Source organism: Brienomyrus brachyistius, chromosome 11 (genome assembly GCF_023856365.1).
Source record: "Brienomyrus brachyistius isolate T26 chromosome 11, BBRACH_0.4, whole genome shotgun sequence".
NCBI lineage: Eukaryota > Metazoa > Chordata > Actinopteri > Osteoglossiformes > Mormyridae > Brienomyrus > Brienomyrus brachyistius.
The window spans coordinates 27,123,979-27,137,930 of NC_064543.1; the positions used below are offsets into that span (position 1 = coordinate 27,123,979).

The 13,952-nt window shown below is 41.4% G+C and overlaps 2 protein-coding genes and 1 non-coding gene across 3 annotated transcripts; 1 reads left to right on the forward strand and 2 right to left on the reverse strand.

The window, feature by feature from the left end:
* Nucleotides 1-2,488: 2,488 nt before the first annotated feature.
* LOC125751691 (40S ribosomal protein S13) lies at nucleotides 2,489-6,070 on the reverse strand. The gene is made up of 6 exons (XM_049030850.1): nucleotides 5,933-6,070; nucleotides 5,349-5,397; nucleotides 5,181-5,259; nucleotides 3,448-3,617; nucleotides 3,204-3,304; nucleotides 2,489-2,566 (listed from the first exon to the last, which is right to left on the reverse strand). Exons 1-6 carry the CDS (start codon nucleotides 5,953-5,955, stop codon nucleotides 2,533-2,535), a joined length of 456 nt encoding a protein of 151 aa, XP_048886807.1. The 5' UTR covers nucleotides 5,956-6,070; the 3' UTR covers nucleotides 2,489-2,532.
* Nucleotides 2,968-3,096, reverse strand: LOC125704325 (small nucleolar RNA SNORA19). Its single transcript, XR_007381092.1, has one exon. It is a non-coding gene; the product is annotated as a small nucleolar RNA SNORA19 (small nucleolar RNA).
* Nucleotides 6,071-6,240: 170 nt separating the features above from the next.
* Nucleotides 6,241-13,253, forward strand: LOC125751687 (nucleobindin-2-like). Its single transcript, XM_049030843.1, has 13 exons — nucleotides 6,241-7,116; nucleotides 7,632-7,769; nucleotides 8,241-8,348; nucleotides 8,601-8,733; nucleotides 10,260-10,363; nucleotides 11,038-11,223; nucleotides 11,351-11,441; nucleotides 11,553-11,611; nucleotides 11,699-11,791; nucleotides 12,302-12,391; nucleotides 12,548-12,718; nucleotides 12,792-12,852; nucleotides 12,973-13,253. The coding sequence occupies exons 2-13, from the start codon at nucleotides 7,632-7,634 to the stop codon at nucleotides 13,032-13,034; spliced, it is 1,296 nt and encodes a 431-aa protein (XP_048886800.1). The 5' UTR covers nucleotides 6,241-7,116; the 3' UTR covers nucleotides 13,035-13,253.
* Nucleotides 13,254-13,952: the final 699 nt, after the last annotated feature.

The window sequence follows — 13,952 nt, forward strand, 5'->3', positions numbered from 1 at the left end:
CCAGAATGTTTTTGACAGGAGCCTGGCACTGTCCCGTACGGCTTTGCGACGTGATGGCCGTCGCTCTGCTGCCGGTGATCCATGGTGCGTCAAGGTGACTCGATGTTAATGCCCCCCCCCCCCCCCCCCCCTTGCAGGAGGCAGCTGCCGAGCAGCCAATTAAATGCAAGGACCTCCCTTTGCCCCCCTCCCGTTCTGATTGTGGCAGAGGACAGCATCAGACGCAGTGCCCGCAGCCCTGACACACGCACAGTGACTGCATAATCCCCGCGCGGGTGGCGTGCTCTAAAGTGCCGCTTCTGGAATGCGCGTGCACACACACGAGCACGCACACACTCACACACTCAGTGAGATTTCTCTTTGTCTCTTATGTAAATGTAGCTTAAATAATGCATGCCTGGGTTCACTGGAGATGCTTACATAACAATGATATTACCAGGCAGACCTTACAAACTTTCTCCTCAATAACCCTGCATCAATAAATCATGTAAAGTGCATGCGGCTTAATAAGAGTCTAATGCATTAGAACAAAATGTCTTTCAAGTGGAAGCTAAGCAAAAATCCAAGCTGGATTTTCTTGTAATACAGACCAAATATATCAAGTAGCATTAGAGTAACATAAACATTTTCGTGCTTCTCTTATTTTAGGCTCATACAGGCATTGTACATTTGTAAGACACGTATTAAAATTTGCCTGCAATCCCATAGTAGTGTTTCCTTGAATGTACTGAAGCAGTGCAGTTTCCTCAAGGATTAATACACAATAATGTGAAAACATTACTTGTTTCATGGATATAGTGCAATCTCTGTGGCATTGTGAAAATAACAGACCTACAGAATGAAGTCCAATTTCATATCAGCATATCTTTTTTTAATAACTAAAGTTAGGTCTTATCAAAATGAAAGTTCATGTGCAAGCATTTACCATGATTTAGATCAGTGCTCAGCAGCCCTGCTCCTGGCGACCTAACACCCTGCTTAGTGCAGCCCTAATTTAACATGCGTGATACAGATTAGTATTGGAGCCAGCTATGTTCTAATAGTGAGATGCTACTGAAGGGGCTGATTATGTGTATCAGGCATGTTAAATTAGGGCTATGCAGGGTGGTAGATCTCTAGGGGCAAGGACCACGGATTAAAAATACAGATTTAAAAAAAAAAAAAAAAATCATTGTAGTTTGTCAAATAATGCCCCCGTGTGGCCAATAGTCTCATTACACTTACCGCAATTATGACCAAGGGGGCGGCATGGTGGTGCAGTGGTTCGCACTGTTGCCTCACACCTCGGGGACCCGGGTTCGAGTCTCCGCCTGGAGTTTGCATGTTCATTTCCTCTGGGTACTCTGATTTCCCCCCAGAGTCCAAACACATGCTGAGGCTAATTGGAGTTACTAAATTGCCCGTAGGAGTAAACGTGTGAGTAAATGGTGTGTAAGTGTGCCGTGCAATGGGCTGGCCCCCCATCCTGGGTTGTTCCCTGCCTCGTGTCCATAGCTTCTGGGATGGGTTCCGGATTCCCCATGGATGGAAGTATGACCAATAGACCTTAATCTCTCTTTAAGGGTGCAAATAATTGCTTAATCTGGATCCTTAAAATTTGCATCCCATCCAGCACCCCCCCCATGACCTTGACCAAGGTAAGTGGTTGCAAGATAGATGGATGTACTTTTCTGACAATTTAAAGCAGTAATGATACACTGTACTCTCAAATCACTTGTGACAAAACAGCAGCAACTGCATGGTTAAATTTGCAGATGATGCCACTGTCACAGGCCCAACTATGACAGAAAAAACCTAGACTTGAACACCAGTACAACTAAAGGCTGATGGGGACAGAGACCTCACAGCCAGAGCTCACTCTCTATCAGGGTTGCTCATTCCTGCCCCTGGAGATACACAAGGCCTGACTGTTTATCATGTCGAAGACTGGGCAGGGCAGGGGGGCATCCTCAGTAAATTACACCAATCAGGGTATTTCCACAGGCTTCAAACCAGGGGTCGAGACCTGAATCTGAACGCACTTGGCTACACTTTCTTTTGATGACTGTGGTAGTACAGCTCAGTATTGCGGTATGACAGGCTGCTGAATCTTCACAGTCCTTAAGTATCCACCAATAAGCTTCACCTAAGGATTTCTGACACAAACCTATAGCACAGAGGGTCACACCCCCTGTTGTGAAGCTGACTTAATCACCTGTCAAGGGTGACAGCTGACCCTAACTTTGAAGGGTTTCCAACTGTACAGAGTACCCAATGCAAGTTCTACTGTACTACACAGGCGCTACTCTGCATACAGATTGTCAGTTATAACACAGGAATAGGCTACAACCTGTCATACTCAGAGCTCATTTTACATTAACACAAATGTAGACTTTTCCCTTCAAGTAGGCTGCATGACAACTGCATACTCAACGCTTGAATAACCCATTTTTATATTAAAGAAACCAACCAAGTCAGCAACCAATGTACAAAATAAGACAAGACAAGGTTTTCATCCAAACAAGATTTATTGGTCAAAAAAAGCAAAGAAATTTATGCCACCAGAGCAGAAGCCGTAGAGGATTCACTGTGGATTAAGAGAGACATCAAATCAGTGACAGGTAAGAAGCCCAGCCATCACATCGGCCCTCACAACGTAAAGCAGTGTCACTCAAAATGGTCCTTGTGGACCCCCAGACAATTCATGTTTTTGCCCCCCCCCCCCAATCTCCCAGTACCAAAAATGTGGACAAGGAGCAGAGAACAAGCAAAATCATGGAAGGTCTTGGGGTCCCCAAGGACAAGGTTGAGAAACACTGACGTTAACTATACCTTAAATTTCATTTAGTGAGATAATTAACGTTAAGCGTACGCAGTGGGACTGTCCCAGTTTAACAGCCTACAGGCCTATGGTTTGAATCCTGTATGTAGAAAATTAAACACAGGATTAACTGCTTTCTCAGCAGAATCATAAATTTAGGGCCACAGAGCTGTACGAAGGGGACTGGCAGGAATGGCACTTTGTAGCCACTCTGCTAATTGACCTCCAGTATTGATCTGGCACATCAGAAATATCTCATCTCTCACAGGTGGAGAATGGGACAATGAAATGTGCTCGTTAGGCTCTAAAATCATTTAGAGAACACAGAGACCTATACATTACAGGAGCGATTTAGAAGGAAACTCCTTAACCTGACTGTTTAAGAAATAAGCTTTGTACATACTACTTCCAGTTGGGTGGGAGGACTCTCTTAGTCTTATAGTAACGAGCCAGTCTGTGGATCCTGCTCTCGACAAGAATCAGGCGAAATTTGGCATCCTTGTCCTATTAAAAAAGACAAACCAATAAATTAATTTCAATATCCTACATTGAAATTTCAAAGGCAAACAATGGGTTCAGACAAGTTATGTGGTATCTGGGGTCTCCAGAATTAAAGGCTTTAGTATGCTAGACACAGGGTAGCAAACCTTTCTGTTGCGTTCCAAGTGCTTCCTCACGGCAACAGCCTTCTTGATCAGGTGGTAGAGGTCCTCAGGCAGGTCAGGCGCCAGACCCTTGGACTTAAGGATCCTGAGGATTTTGTTGCCTGTGACAAAGCGCACCTGAGCCACACCGTGGGAGTCCCTCAGGATGACACCTGGAACAGACGCATCAGAGACACTGCACTCTATCAAGACCGAAAGGAACAGCTGCTGAATAGAAGACTGAGATCAGCGGTTTATAGTGCAACAAAATTAGTTCAAAGGTGTGTCCCAAACTTCATACTTGGTTGCTATATAACAGACGAAATGCAGAATGGAAAGTGAGCAGCGTGTCCACATCTTCAGCATATATATATATATGAGACTGTAGGCGACTGGTATCCCGTTGACATACTACAGTTTACAAAATGCACAACCAGTGGATGTTAAGCAATCCCACAAGGCCACTGGAGCTACAACCAGAGAAGAGGAATGTCACTCACTCAAATTTTTGTGAAAATGTGGAGGATGTGCCGTCTCTGTACAAATTTAAGTAGAAAATAATGCCCAGTTGCATAAATTGACACGAATATGCATTTTTGGTTGACACTAAGTTTCAGAGGGGTCAAACCACGTCATTGGTAACCATGGGGTCTGGTAATATACAAGATGGTGACCACCGTGTATTTGAATGCATGCATACTGTTCTCATGCATACACACAAAATGTATTGCATTAACAGTCAAGTCATAAGCTTCTGACAAAATCCAGCATCTACTGTGCAAGTATGCAATTTTGGATATACCCCGAGTTAATGACTGATGCATGTGCAACCACCTTTAAAAAATGACAGACAATACAGAAGTACATGAAAAATTAAATTAATGTAGATTTTGGTGGATGCAACAATGCTTTTTCAATATTCAGTTTTCTGAATGTCACAATGAAACAATTTGCCCTGCCTCATTACTGTGCATGTTCAGATCCATCCAAACTTCAGTCTTTAACATTCTGTAAATCTTACAAATTGCAGATTCCCTTCTAAAAACATTTAAAAAGTGAAGTTCAAACTGAATATAGTTAGCTAAACAAATATTATAATCTACATTTGATTCAAACCGGGTCACTCAAAAACATTTATGAAATGCCTTAAAGACTGAGCAGACCAAGATAAAAAGCAGGTTTACATTCTAAGCAATGAAAATGACCCACACATCAAACTCTTAGCATTTAAAATTTACTCTGAACAGTTTTTGTAGACATACTACATCAGCACCAGAATCAGCAGCAGCACCCACAAACTATCAAACTAATCACCAAACATGTATTATAATGTGCAATCAACTTAAAAATGAAGGACAATATCGAGGTAAATAAAAAGTGAAATTAATGCACATTTTGGTCAACTTGGAGAAATAGGCAAGATTACAATTTACAATGATTAATGGATGAAGGGCATTTTTCAAATTACCAAGAACTAAAAGATTAAGCAGAACATTATTTACAACCAGACACTACACTGCATTAATAGTAATTGTAAGTAACAGTAAAGTCTACTGATATTCAACACTCAATCTAAGGCAAATAGATCGATGGAAAAACACTTCTGACAAAACCAGTGCAATTAGCCCTGATGTTTCACCTACCAGACCCCCCCCCCCACACACACACACACACACACACACACACACACACACACCATCAATAAAATTAAAAAAAAATCAATCAGGGTGATTTACCAATCTGAGAGGGAGTCAGGCCCTTCTTTGCCAGCTTGAAGATCTGTTCTTTCACATCGTCAGATGTCAGTTTCAGCCACTAGAGAGAGAGAGAGAATAACTTGATAACTGTACAAACACAATGATCATGGTAACACTGAATTCTATGGTTGCATGTTAGGAACTCACAGTGGGAACACTGCGTCGGTATGGCAGCGCCGACTGGGACAAGCCCTTTCTGTAAGGATAACATAAGAGAAATGTTACGTTATTTCACTTAATTTCTCAAATTCGTAAAAAACAAAATGAACAAATCTGTATGAGAAACAAAGAAGGGTGCTGACAGCTATAGCTGACTTGCAGCACAGACAGTCAGCAATATGCGCCTCCACCAACCACCCCGAGGAACACAGACTGCCACGCGGCCTTCATCGCCCATGACCGATTCGTCAGCTTTTCAACTGGCTAAAGCTCGTTTATAAGTGTCCGTCTTACTACGAAATGTCCGTTACTGCGACATCGAACCTGACTACAAACAGACCAATACATTAATTCCTATTCGTGACTTACACAGAAATCAAATCGGACCATTTTCCTGAGGAAAACGCCACATGGGGCATGCAGCGTTAACAAGTAACGGGAGATATAGATGGTGAATGAAAAACACTTTCTTATGGACCTCTTAAAATATTGTACAACTCCGTATATGTAGCTTGCGATACCCTGAGAATATAAAATAAAGAATGTATTTTTCAAATAAAACCGAATCTTACCCTGGAGCGTGCATACGACCCATGATGGCGTTCGAGAGGAAGAGGAAGAGGAAGATCAGAACGAGGCTGCCAGGATGTTACCCCCCCCCGCCGGAAATGGCATCACGACGGCGGCGCCGTCAGGTAGAAGGTTATGATCAACGAAAAGTAATAGGCGAGCTTGTTGAGTATGAATCGTTTTCGTCTGCTATTAGCCGTACGATTTCTGTCTGTTTATCGCATTAAGTGGACCCCACAGAGACACACCCGCAGTATATGATTGATACGTCTGTAGTGACCGTTCAGTTGCAAAATCTTCAATACTATTAATCGGGGCTTTCCTTGCAGTTCACTCCTTGTACAAATCGGTTAAATTTGATCTTGGTAGTATACTAAATAACTGAGGCAAGACTGAAGGGAAACAACAGGGAAGCATAACTGTACAGTGCTACCATTCTGTTGAACTATAAACTTTGTGATCTCAGTTGGTGTCAGCTTTTGTATGATCCATCAGTGATAAGGTCCAGAGATCATTAACACGAACCGTTTTGAACATCCCCAAAACCCATTTTAAGATTTGTTTAAACTTAGTCAAAAAGTCAAATTTACAATAGAAAAATGTAGCCCAGGAGTAATAAGCGACGCAGCCACTGACTAAATGCTAGTGCTCAAAATACAACGCGAATATTTCGTAAGATGCGATTTCATGAGGATTTCATTCCAATGAATATCTTTTACGGCGTATTATTTTGCAGGCATCTCACACCGAAACCGAACGTTAATTCCAAATTAATTTGTGCTATTTAAATACTACAATCTCCAAGATGCAGAATTACGCGGAATATTGTTAATAAAGGTATTTTTGGTAGGGTTTAACGGTGCCTTCTCAGCACTTGCCGGGACTCGTAACTACAACGCAACTTGATAGGGAATCGGACTTGCCAGCCATTTAACTGACACAGCAGTTGCTCAATAGGCTGCCAAAATTAAACTTCACAGCGGTGGAAAAACCACAAGTTTAGCCAATTAATTTAGTTAAAGGCGGAGGTTTGGTTTAGGTGCTTCACGTAGTGTGCTGCTAAGAGGTAGCTTGTTTAAAAATTAACTACTATTCAAGAGGGGGTCCTTTACAGCGAAAAAGAGAAATCCTAAGATTAAGGAAAAGCTGGAAGACAAACTTGTTTTATATCCACTTGCCTGAAAAAGTAAGTCTGCATTTGTAACCCGACAAGGCGGCTGAACAAACGCCTGTTTATTACTGTTCATAAAGCGGAGAAATACAATGTGTAGTTGAAAAATAATTATATTGATCGCTCGTCATATAGCGGATTTAACGGAGCCTGTTTTTGCACTATTCTGACTCTTGTTATTATATGGAGAGGAAGAAAACCTACTCTGTCAGTGACATTGATAAATAAATTAACATAGTATACTTTGCAGCCTATAATATTAAATGTATCCAGCTATTTCATATGCAGAAAAAGCGCGAGATGTACTGAATTCGTCTTTCGCTTTTGCAAGATGTTTACTCCCAGTCCAAATAACAGATCTGCCATCCAACAATGAAAGTGCCCATTACTTTGCCCTTTTATTGATTGATACCGAAGGTGATTTTCAAACTGTACAAAACTATATCCATGCTTACTCCAGCGCCGTCTTTAGTGGTAGACGGGTCGGGTACTGGGATCCTGATGTAAAACGGAGATGCGGGCATTTTCAGATGCGGCGGACCTGGGGCTGGTGCCCCTGCAGTTTTTTACTCTTGAGTCTGTTCGGCTTGGAGGCCGTGCCTCTTAATACGGGAAAGGACAAGGAGGAGATTCCCCAGGAAAACCTCCAAGGCCCCCCACAGAATGTGGTAAGCTTTGTGGGCGCCCTGCGAAATAACACCCGCCCTGATAGCGGTTTCCTAAACACTATGCAACATACCCTGGTTTATAAAGTGACAGGAAAATGTTACCAGTGCCACCAGCTATGAGGTGAAAGTCACAAACTATGCCACATTTCTGATTATTTAACTCATTTACTAAGGGAAATTCTAATAGGTAATACATCTTATTAAGAGTGGATGTGATTTATAATGACTTGCATTAACTTGGGATGTAACCTTATGTTACACATCTAGATGCTGTAAGGCTTCATTAATTTCAACTGCTTACATGCTATGCCTAAATAGAAGTATGAGGTCAAATCTTACGTATGTAATAAATGTTTCTGTTTTTGGGAGATTGTTTATGCAGGGTTTTTTTCATTCGTATAAACAGTGAAAGTATATCATTATTTGTATAAAATGTGTCAAATTTTAATTTTAATAAAATTTTCGTACCAGGATACTGGACTGCACTATGACCGTTATCTCAGGGAAGTCATCGATTTTCTGGAAGAAGATCAGCATTTCAGAGAGAAGCTTCATAACACAAACATGGATGACATTAAGGTATGTTGAATGGTTTGGTACTTACCTATTTTGCTTGTTTAAGGTTATAAATCAGTATATACTTGTATATAGTCCTTTTCAAACCCAGTCTCTCTTGCCATGTATTGGGGGTGAGGGTAAATTGGATGCTTACAGTTCGAGAAAGGGAACAAAGATTTTTACTTATTGTTTAATATTTTAGTTCTTCTCATGAAATCATTTTCTTAGTTACATTTTATACAGTGTTGAGTATGGAATTTGCATTTCAAACAGCAAGGAAAACTAGCCAAAGAGCTGGACTTTGTCAGCCATCATGTGAGAACAAGGCTGGATGAGTTGAAAAGGCAAGAGGTGAACCGCTTAAGGATGTTAATCAAAGCCAAGCAGGACCAGGAAGGTGGCGGAGGTATGTATGATCCACCAGACTGTAGACTGTGATGTGTGTCAGAGCAGCACACAGTCCTGGCACATCCATCCGGTCCTTTATCTGCTGTAGAGAGATGTGCAGGGTGGTTAATAATGGAGCAGTACTGTCAAGTAGATGTAGATAGTTTTGCATAAACGATAATATTGAGTCATCCATCCCCCCCACTGCTGACTAGTCACTTCTGATCAATAGTTGCAGCTCTGCATTAATGTAGCCCTTTCTGTTTTATTAAATGTGAACAGAATGTACAAACATGATGGGCCATAAATCAGTTCCACGAAGATAAAACTTGCCAAGCCCTACTGTGAAATAAAGCAAATTCAACTGGATTGTGACCTAAGAAAAGAAACTTAAACTATTATGCTGTGATAGTTAAATAGGAGGGGTGGAATGGTGGTTAGCACTGTTGCCTCACACCTCTGGGACTCGGGTTCGAGTCTCCGCTTGGGTTGCATGTGTGTGGAGTTTGCATGTTCTCCCCATGTCATCGTGGGGTTTCCTCCGGGTACTTCGGTTTCCCCCCACAGTCCAAAGACATGCCCCTAGGAGTGCATGTGTGCCCTGCGATGGGCTGCCCCCCAACCTGGGTTGTTCCCTGCTTCGTGCCCTTAATAAAATAGGTTCACTAACACAACGGACAGACTTTTAAAATTAATTAATAGCCCAGTCAGGTTCATATAAAAATTAATGGTTCTTTATTTTTTTAATCTCAAGTTTTGGCTGTAGCCTGTGAAGGCTGCTCCTTCCCATAGACGAAAGAAGCTGCAAAGAATTCATAGCTAGGCGATCAAGGCTGTCGTCTTGCAGGGCAGTTGAGAATGTTATGCACTTGTCTTGCTCAACTGTCCATATGAGTTGGGAGGCTCAACATTCCCACCAAGAAGTTGCACTTGAACAGCAGACATTCTGGCTGCAGACAAGAAGATAGAATTTGGTGATGTGACAACCTCAAACTCCCCAACGTAAAAGAATCATTAACACATTAATACTGCAATAGACAATGTTTGTGAAACGCTGCAGTATAATAACTACATTTTTTATAGCGTTGCAAATGTAGACTAGAAGGCCAAACAGAGCCAAATCATACATCCCTCTGTTATATTGTGTAGCCTTTGCTTACTTCCCCGACAATGGCAATAATCGTTGGTCAGTCACTATGAAATATCAACACCGGGTTAGTTGTCTGATATTATCAATCACCAATATATTTTGCTCAGCCCTAACTACCACCGCCTCTGGTCATCAGTGACTAATAGTGTAATTTGCTCAATGTGAAGTCTTAACTTAGAACTTGTGTTGGCGTCTCTGTTTAAATGAGGCTAAATGGTGTGATACTGTATGACAATGTCATCATGTACATTTCCAGATGTGGAGTTGACACCTAGTATTGCTTAGTTAAAGTGTGTGTAGGATATGAGCATTTGGTTGTGACTGTTTACTGAAAAGGTAAGGAAACACTCAATATCCCCAGCATCCTCCGTGTCTCTTCTTTGAATCTGTCCCAGAGATGACTGTGGATCACCAGCTCCTGCTTAAACAGTTTGAACACCTGAACCACATGAATCCACACACTTTTGAAGTGGAAGACTTGGATCGTCTCATTAAATCAGTAGGATCGCAAACTTCCATGTTTGTAATGCTGTGTATTATAGTCCGATAACGAATTGAAAAAATGCTCAGATTCATTTCTGTTCAGTGTTGCTAGGAAAGCTTTGTTTCATGGGAAAATTAAACCATGGATGGTCTAACTTCAGAACAAACCATATTTCCTTCATTGTCTCTAAAGCTTTCCAGTGAACACTGACAATCTTGTAACTTGCTGGAGCAACTTAGTGGTTAAATTACTAGTCAAAAACCTGAATGATCCAATTCACCAAAAGTGAATTTTGCCTATAAACTCCCTTTGTTATAATACCACTAACAGTGGACCATGGAATATTTAGTAGCGAGAAAATTTCACAAATGAATTTATTGTACAGGTGGCATCCTATCACGGTACCATGCTTGAATTCACTGAGCTCCTGAGAATAACCTATTCTCTCACAAATGTTTGTAGTAGCAGTCTGCATGCTTAGGTGCTTGATTTTATATAGCCGGGGTTAGGAAGTGATTGGAACACCTGAATTCAATGATTTGGAGGGGTGTCCCAATACTTTTTTCAATACAGTGCATGAGGTAGATCACGGTGCTAGAATGCTAGAATTTTGCATAGAATTTACAAATGAGAATGTACTTTGAGTTACTATTGATTTTTTTGTGTCTTTCCACAAAAACCACTTAAAGGCAACAAATGATCTTGAGAATTTCGACAAGGAACGTCATGAAGAATTCAAAAGGTACGAAATGATGAAGGAACATGAGCGAAGGGAGCATCTAAAGATGCTGGATGAGGAGGAGAGAAGAAAGGAGGAGCAGCACTATGAAGAGATGAGGAAAAAGCACGCTGATCACCCCAAAGTCAACCACCCGGTAATGTGTGCTGAGTGCAGTAGGCCTGCTGGAGATGGCAAAAGGAAACGGCACAACAACCCACAGCATCTTAATTATAACAGGCAGGTTCATGCTGTCATGCCACTTGATGCTTTCTGATGTATAGGGCAGCCAAGACCAGCTGAAAGAAGTGTGGGAAGAAGCTGATGGCCTGGACCCTGAGGATTTTGACCCCAAGACTTTCTTCAGTCTGCATGGTAAGTACAACATTGGATTGGCTGAAATTTTCTTACATCCACTTATAGGTTCATCTATGTGTAAGACACCCAGAACAAAAACGAACATGCTGTGTTTGTTTTGGCTTACAGACACTAATGGAGATGGATATCTTGATGAACAAGAACTGGAATCACTGTTCACAAAAGAGGTGCCTGGTTTATTCTTCCATAAGATGAAGGTTTGAAACTCAAGGGTGTTTGGAAAAAAATAACTTGCATGTTTCTGATTTTATTAGCTTGAAAAGATCTACGACCCTACCAATGAAGAAGATGACATGGTTGAGATGGAGGAAGAGAGACTGCGAATGAGGGAACATGTCATGAATGAGGTGGTGTTAATCTGAATGGCTGGGAAATGCTTGAGCACTATGGAAGCCCATTTCTGCCACATAAAAAAAATTTGCTCAATTGCAACTTTACTTTTCAGAATTTCAACTTTTTTTTCTTGCAATTTTGGCTTTATGTCTTGGAATTACTTCTTTTTCTCACAATTCTTTTATTTTAACTGCAATTCAGGCAGCATCATCTCCTCCAGAGAATGCTATTTAGGAATATATCCTAAACACACATTATTCACAAGTGTAATATAGTTTGGAATTCATGTTGGCATGTGCCTTGGTTTGAGTTATTCAGTTGTTCTTCTGACACCAGTGTTTGCTTAGGACTTGTAGTAGCCTAATAACTGAATTTCTGAAAAACAGTTGCAATTAAGCAAACTTTTTATCTGGTGGCAACGGGCTTCCATGTAAACACAGAACACTAATCTCCAGTTCTTATGTAGCTTTTTAATGAATTTGTATATTTTCAGTAAGTTGCATTTATTGATGCCCCCCCCACAGGTTGACACCAACAAGGATCGACTCGTCTCCTTACAGGAGTTCCTGGTAGCTACGAAAAAGAGGGAGTTTCTGGAGCCAGACAGTTGGGAGGTACAGTATTATGTCACAAACCTTCTATTACTGCTCTAATTCACACACTGTGCTTTGATGGTGAAGCAAGTAACTTAACTTGGTTGTGATATATTATAGGTTGGTAATAAGATTGTAGCAGTGGTGCTTTAGTGTTGATCTAATGTCTGTGGTCAGACCCTGGAACAAAACCAGGCATACACTGACGACGAGATGAGGGAATTCGAGGAGCGCTTAGCTCGGGAGGAAAATGACCTCAACCAGAAAGCGGCTGAACTTCAAATGCAGAGGAATGAGCTGGAGAGACAGCAGGTGCAACTGAACGCACGAAAAATGGAGATTCAGCAGGTAAATGAGGCTCATACCTAAGCGAGACACTCTATCTCCTGTCATTGGGCTTTACACCTTCTTAATTTTCCAGGCGGTGGAGTACATGGAAAAGTTAAAGACCCAGAAAGAAGAGCCTGTCACAGCGTTTGAAGGTAACCCAGTACTTCTAATTTTATAAACACATTCCTTACTGGAATGGATATTGTAAATATTTTACTGTTATAACCTAATTTAGAATGGACAGGTAACATTTTCTTCTCACCTTTTCCCAGTTGGGGAAAGCACTCCTGCAGGACCACTGGGGCAAAACCAGCCTGTCCCCGCAGGATACTAACAAAGCAGGCTTCTGCCTTTAGCAGGCAGCCTCGTTCTCTACAGCAAATCATTGAGCCACTTTGGGAGGCTGAGACGTGTGAGCAGCTCAAATCCAAGCTTACACTGCAGCACTGCGTATTTATTCTGTACTGCCATGTAGTCAGTTTTCACAATATCGGATATCGAATAAAAAGTCACATGCACAGCACTATGGGTACCTATGCAATGGAATACCTCATTTGTATGGGGAAACCTTCGTCGTTACTTAAATCTATTGTTCATTGGCTTAATTTGCTATTAGTTAGGGGTTCCACCTGTGCATGGCCAGGGACTGGCATGTTTTGCAAGAATTTCATGGGCTGGTCAAGCTAGTCAAGTGGGTTTGGAGGGTTGATGGTGCTGACACTTATCAACCAGGGTGTTACGTGATTTTCTTTTTCCCTCTCAGAAGCAATCAGAACATGGGATGAGATGTCAAAGGCATAGCTTGAAAATATAGATTGTGATCAGTGTGCAGGGCTGCCAGTGAACTGGACATCAACAGTCTGTGGTTAACCCCCCCCCCCCCCCGGCCTGGTTCTGCTAAAAAGATATTAGAGCTGGAAAACTGAATAACAGAGGGAATCAAGGGGTGTGCACAGTCCACTCTGTCTCATTTAGTTTTAGTTAATAGGCCCTTTATGTACTTATTGCACATTAATAATTGGTGTAATTACTAATAAATGTGTAGATGTGTATAGACCATTTATTCTACAATTTGTGCTATGAATGAGCACTCAGCACCACTGACTGCAAATGAGTGAAAACACATGCAAACACTTGGTATTACAATGAGTATTAAAATTAAATGCAACGGTTGCCGTCAACTGAAAATGCTAGACAAAATAGCCTCTCAATACAACTGAAATTGCCAATTTTTTATAGCTGCTAACAAGAT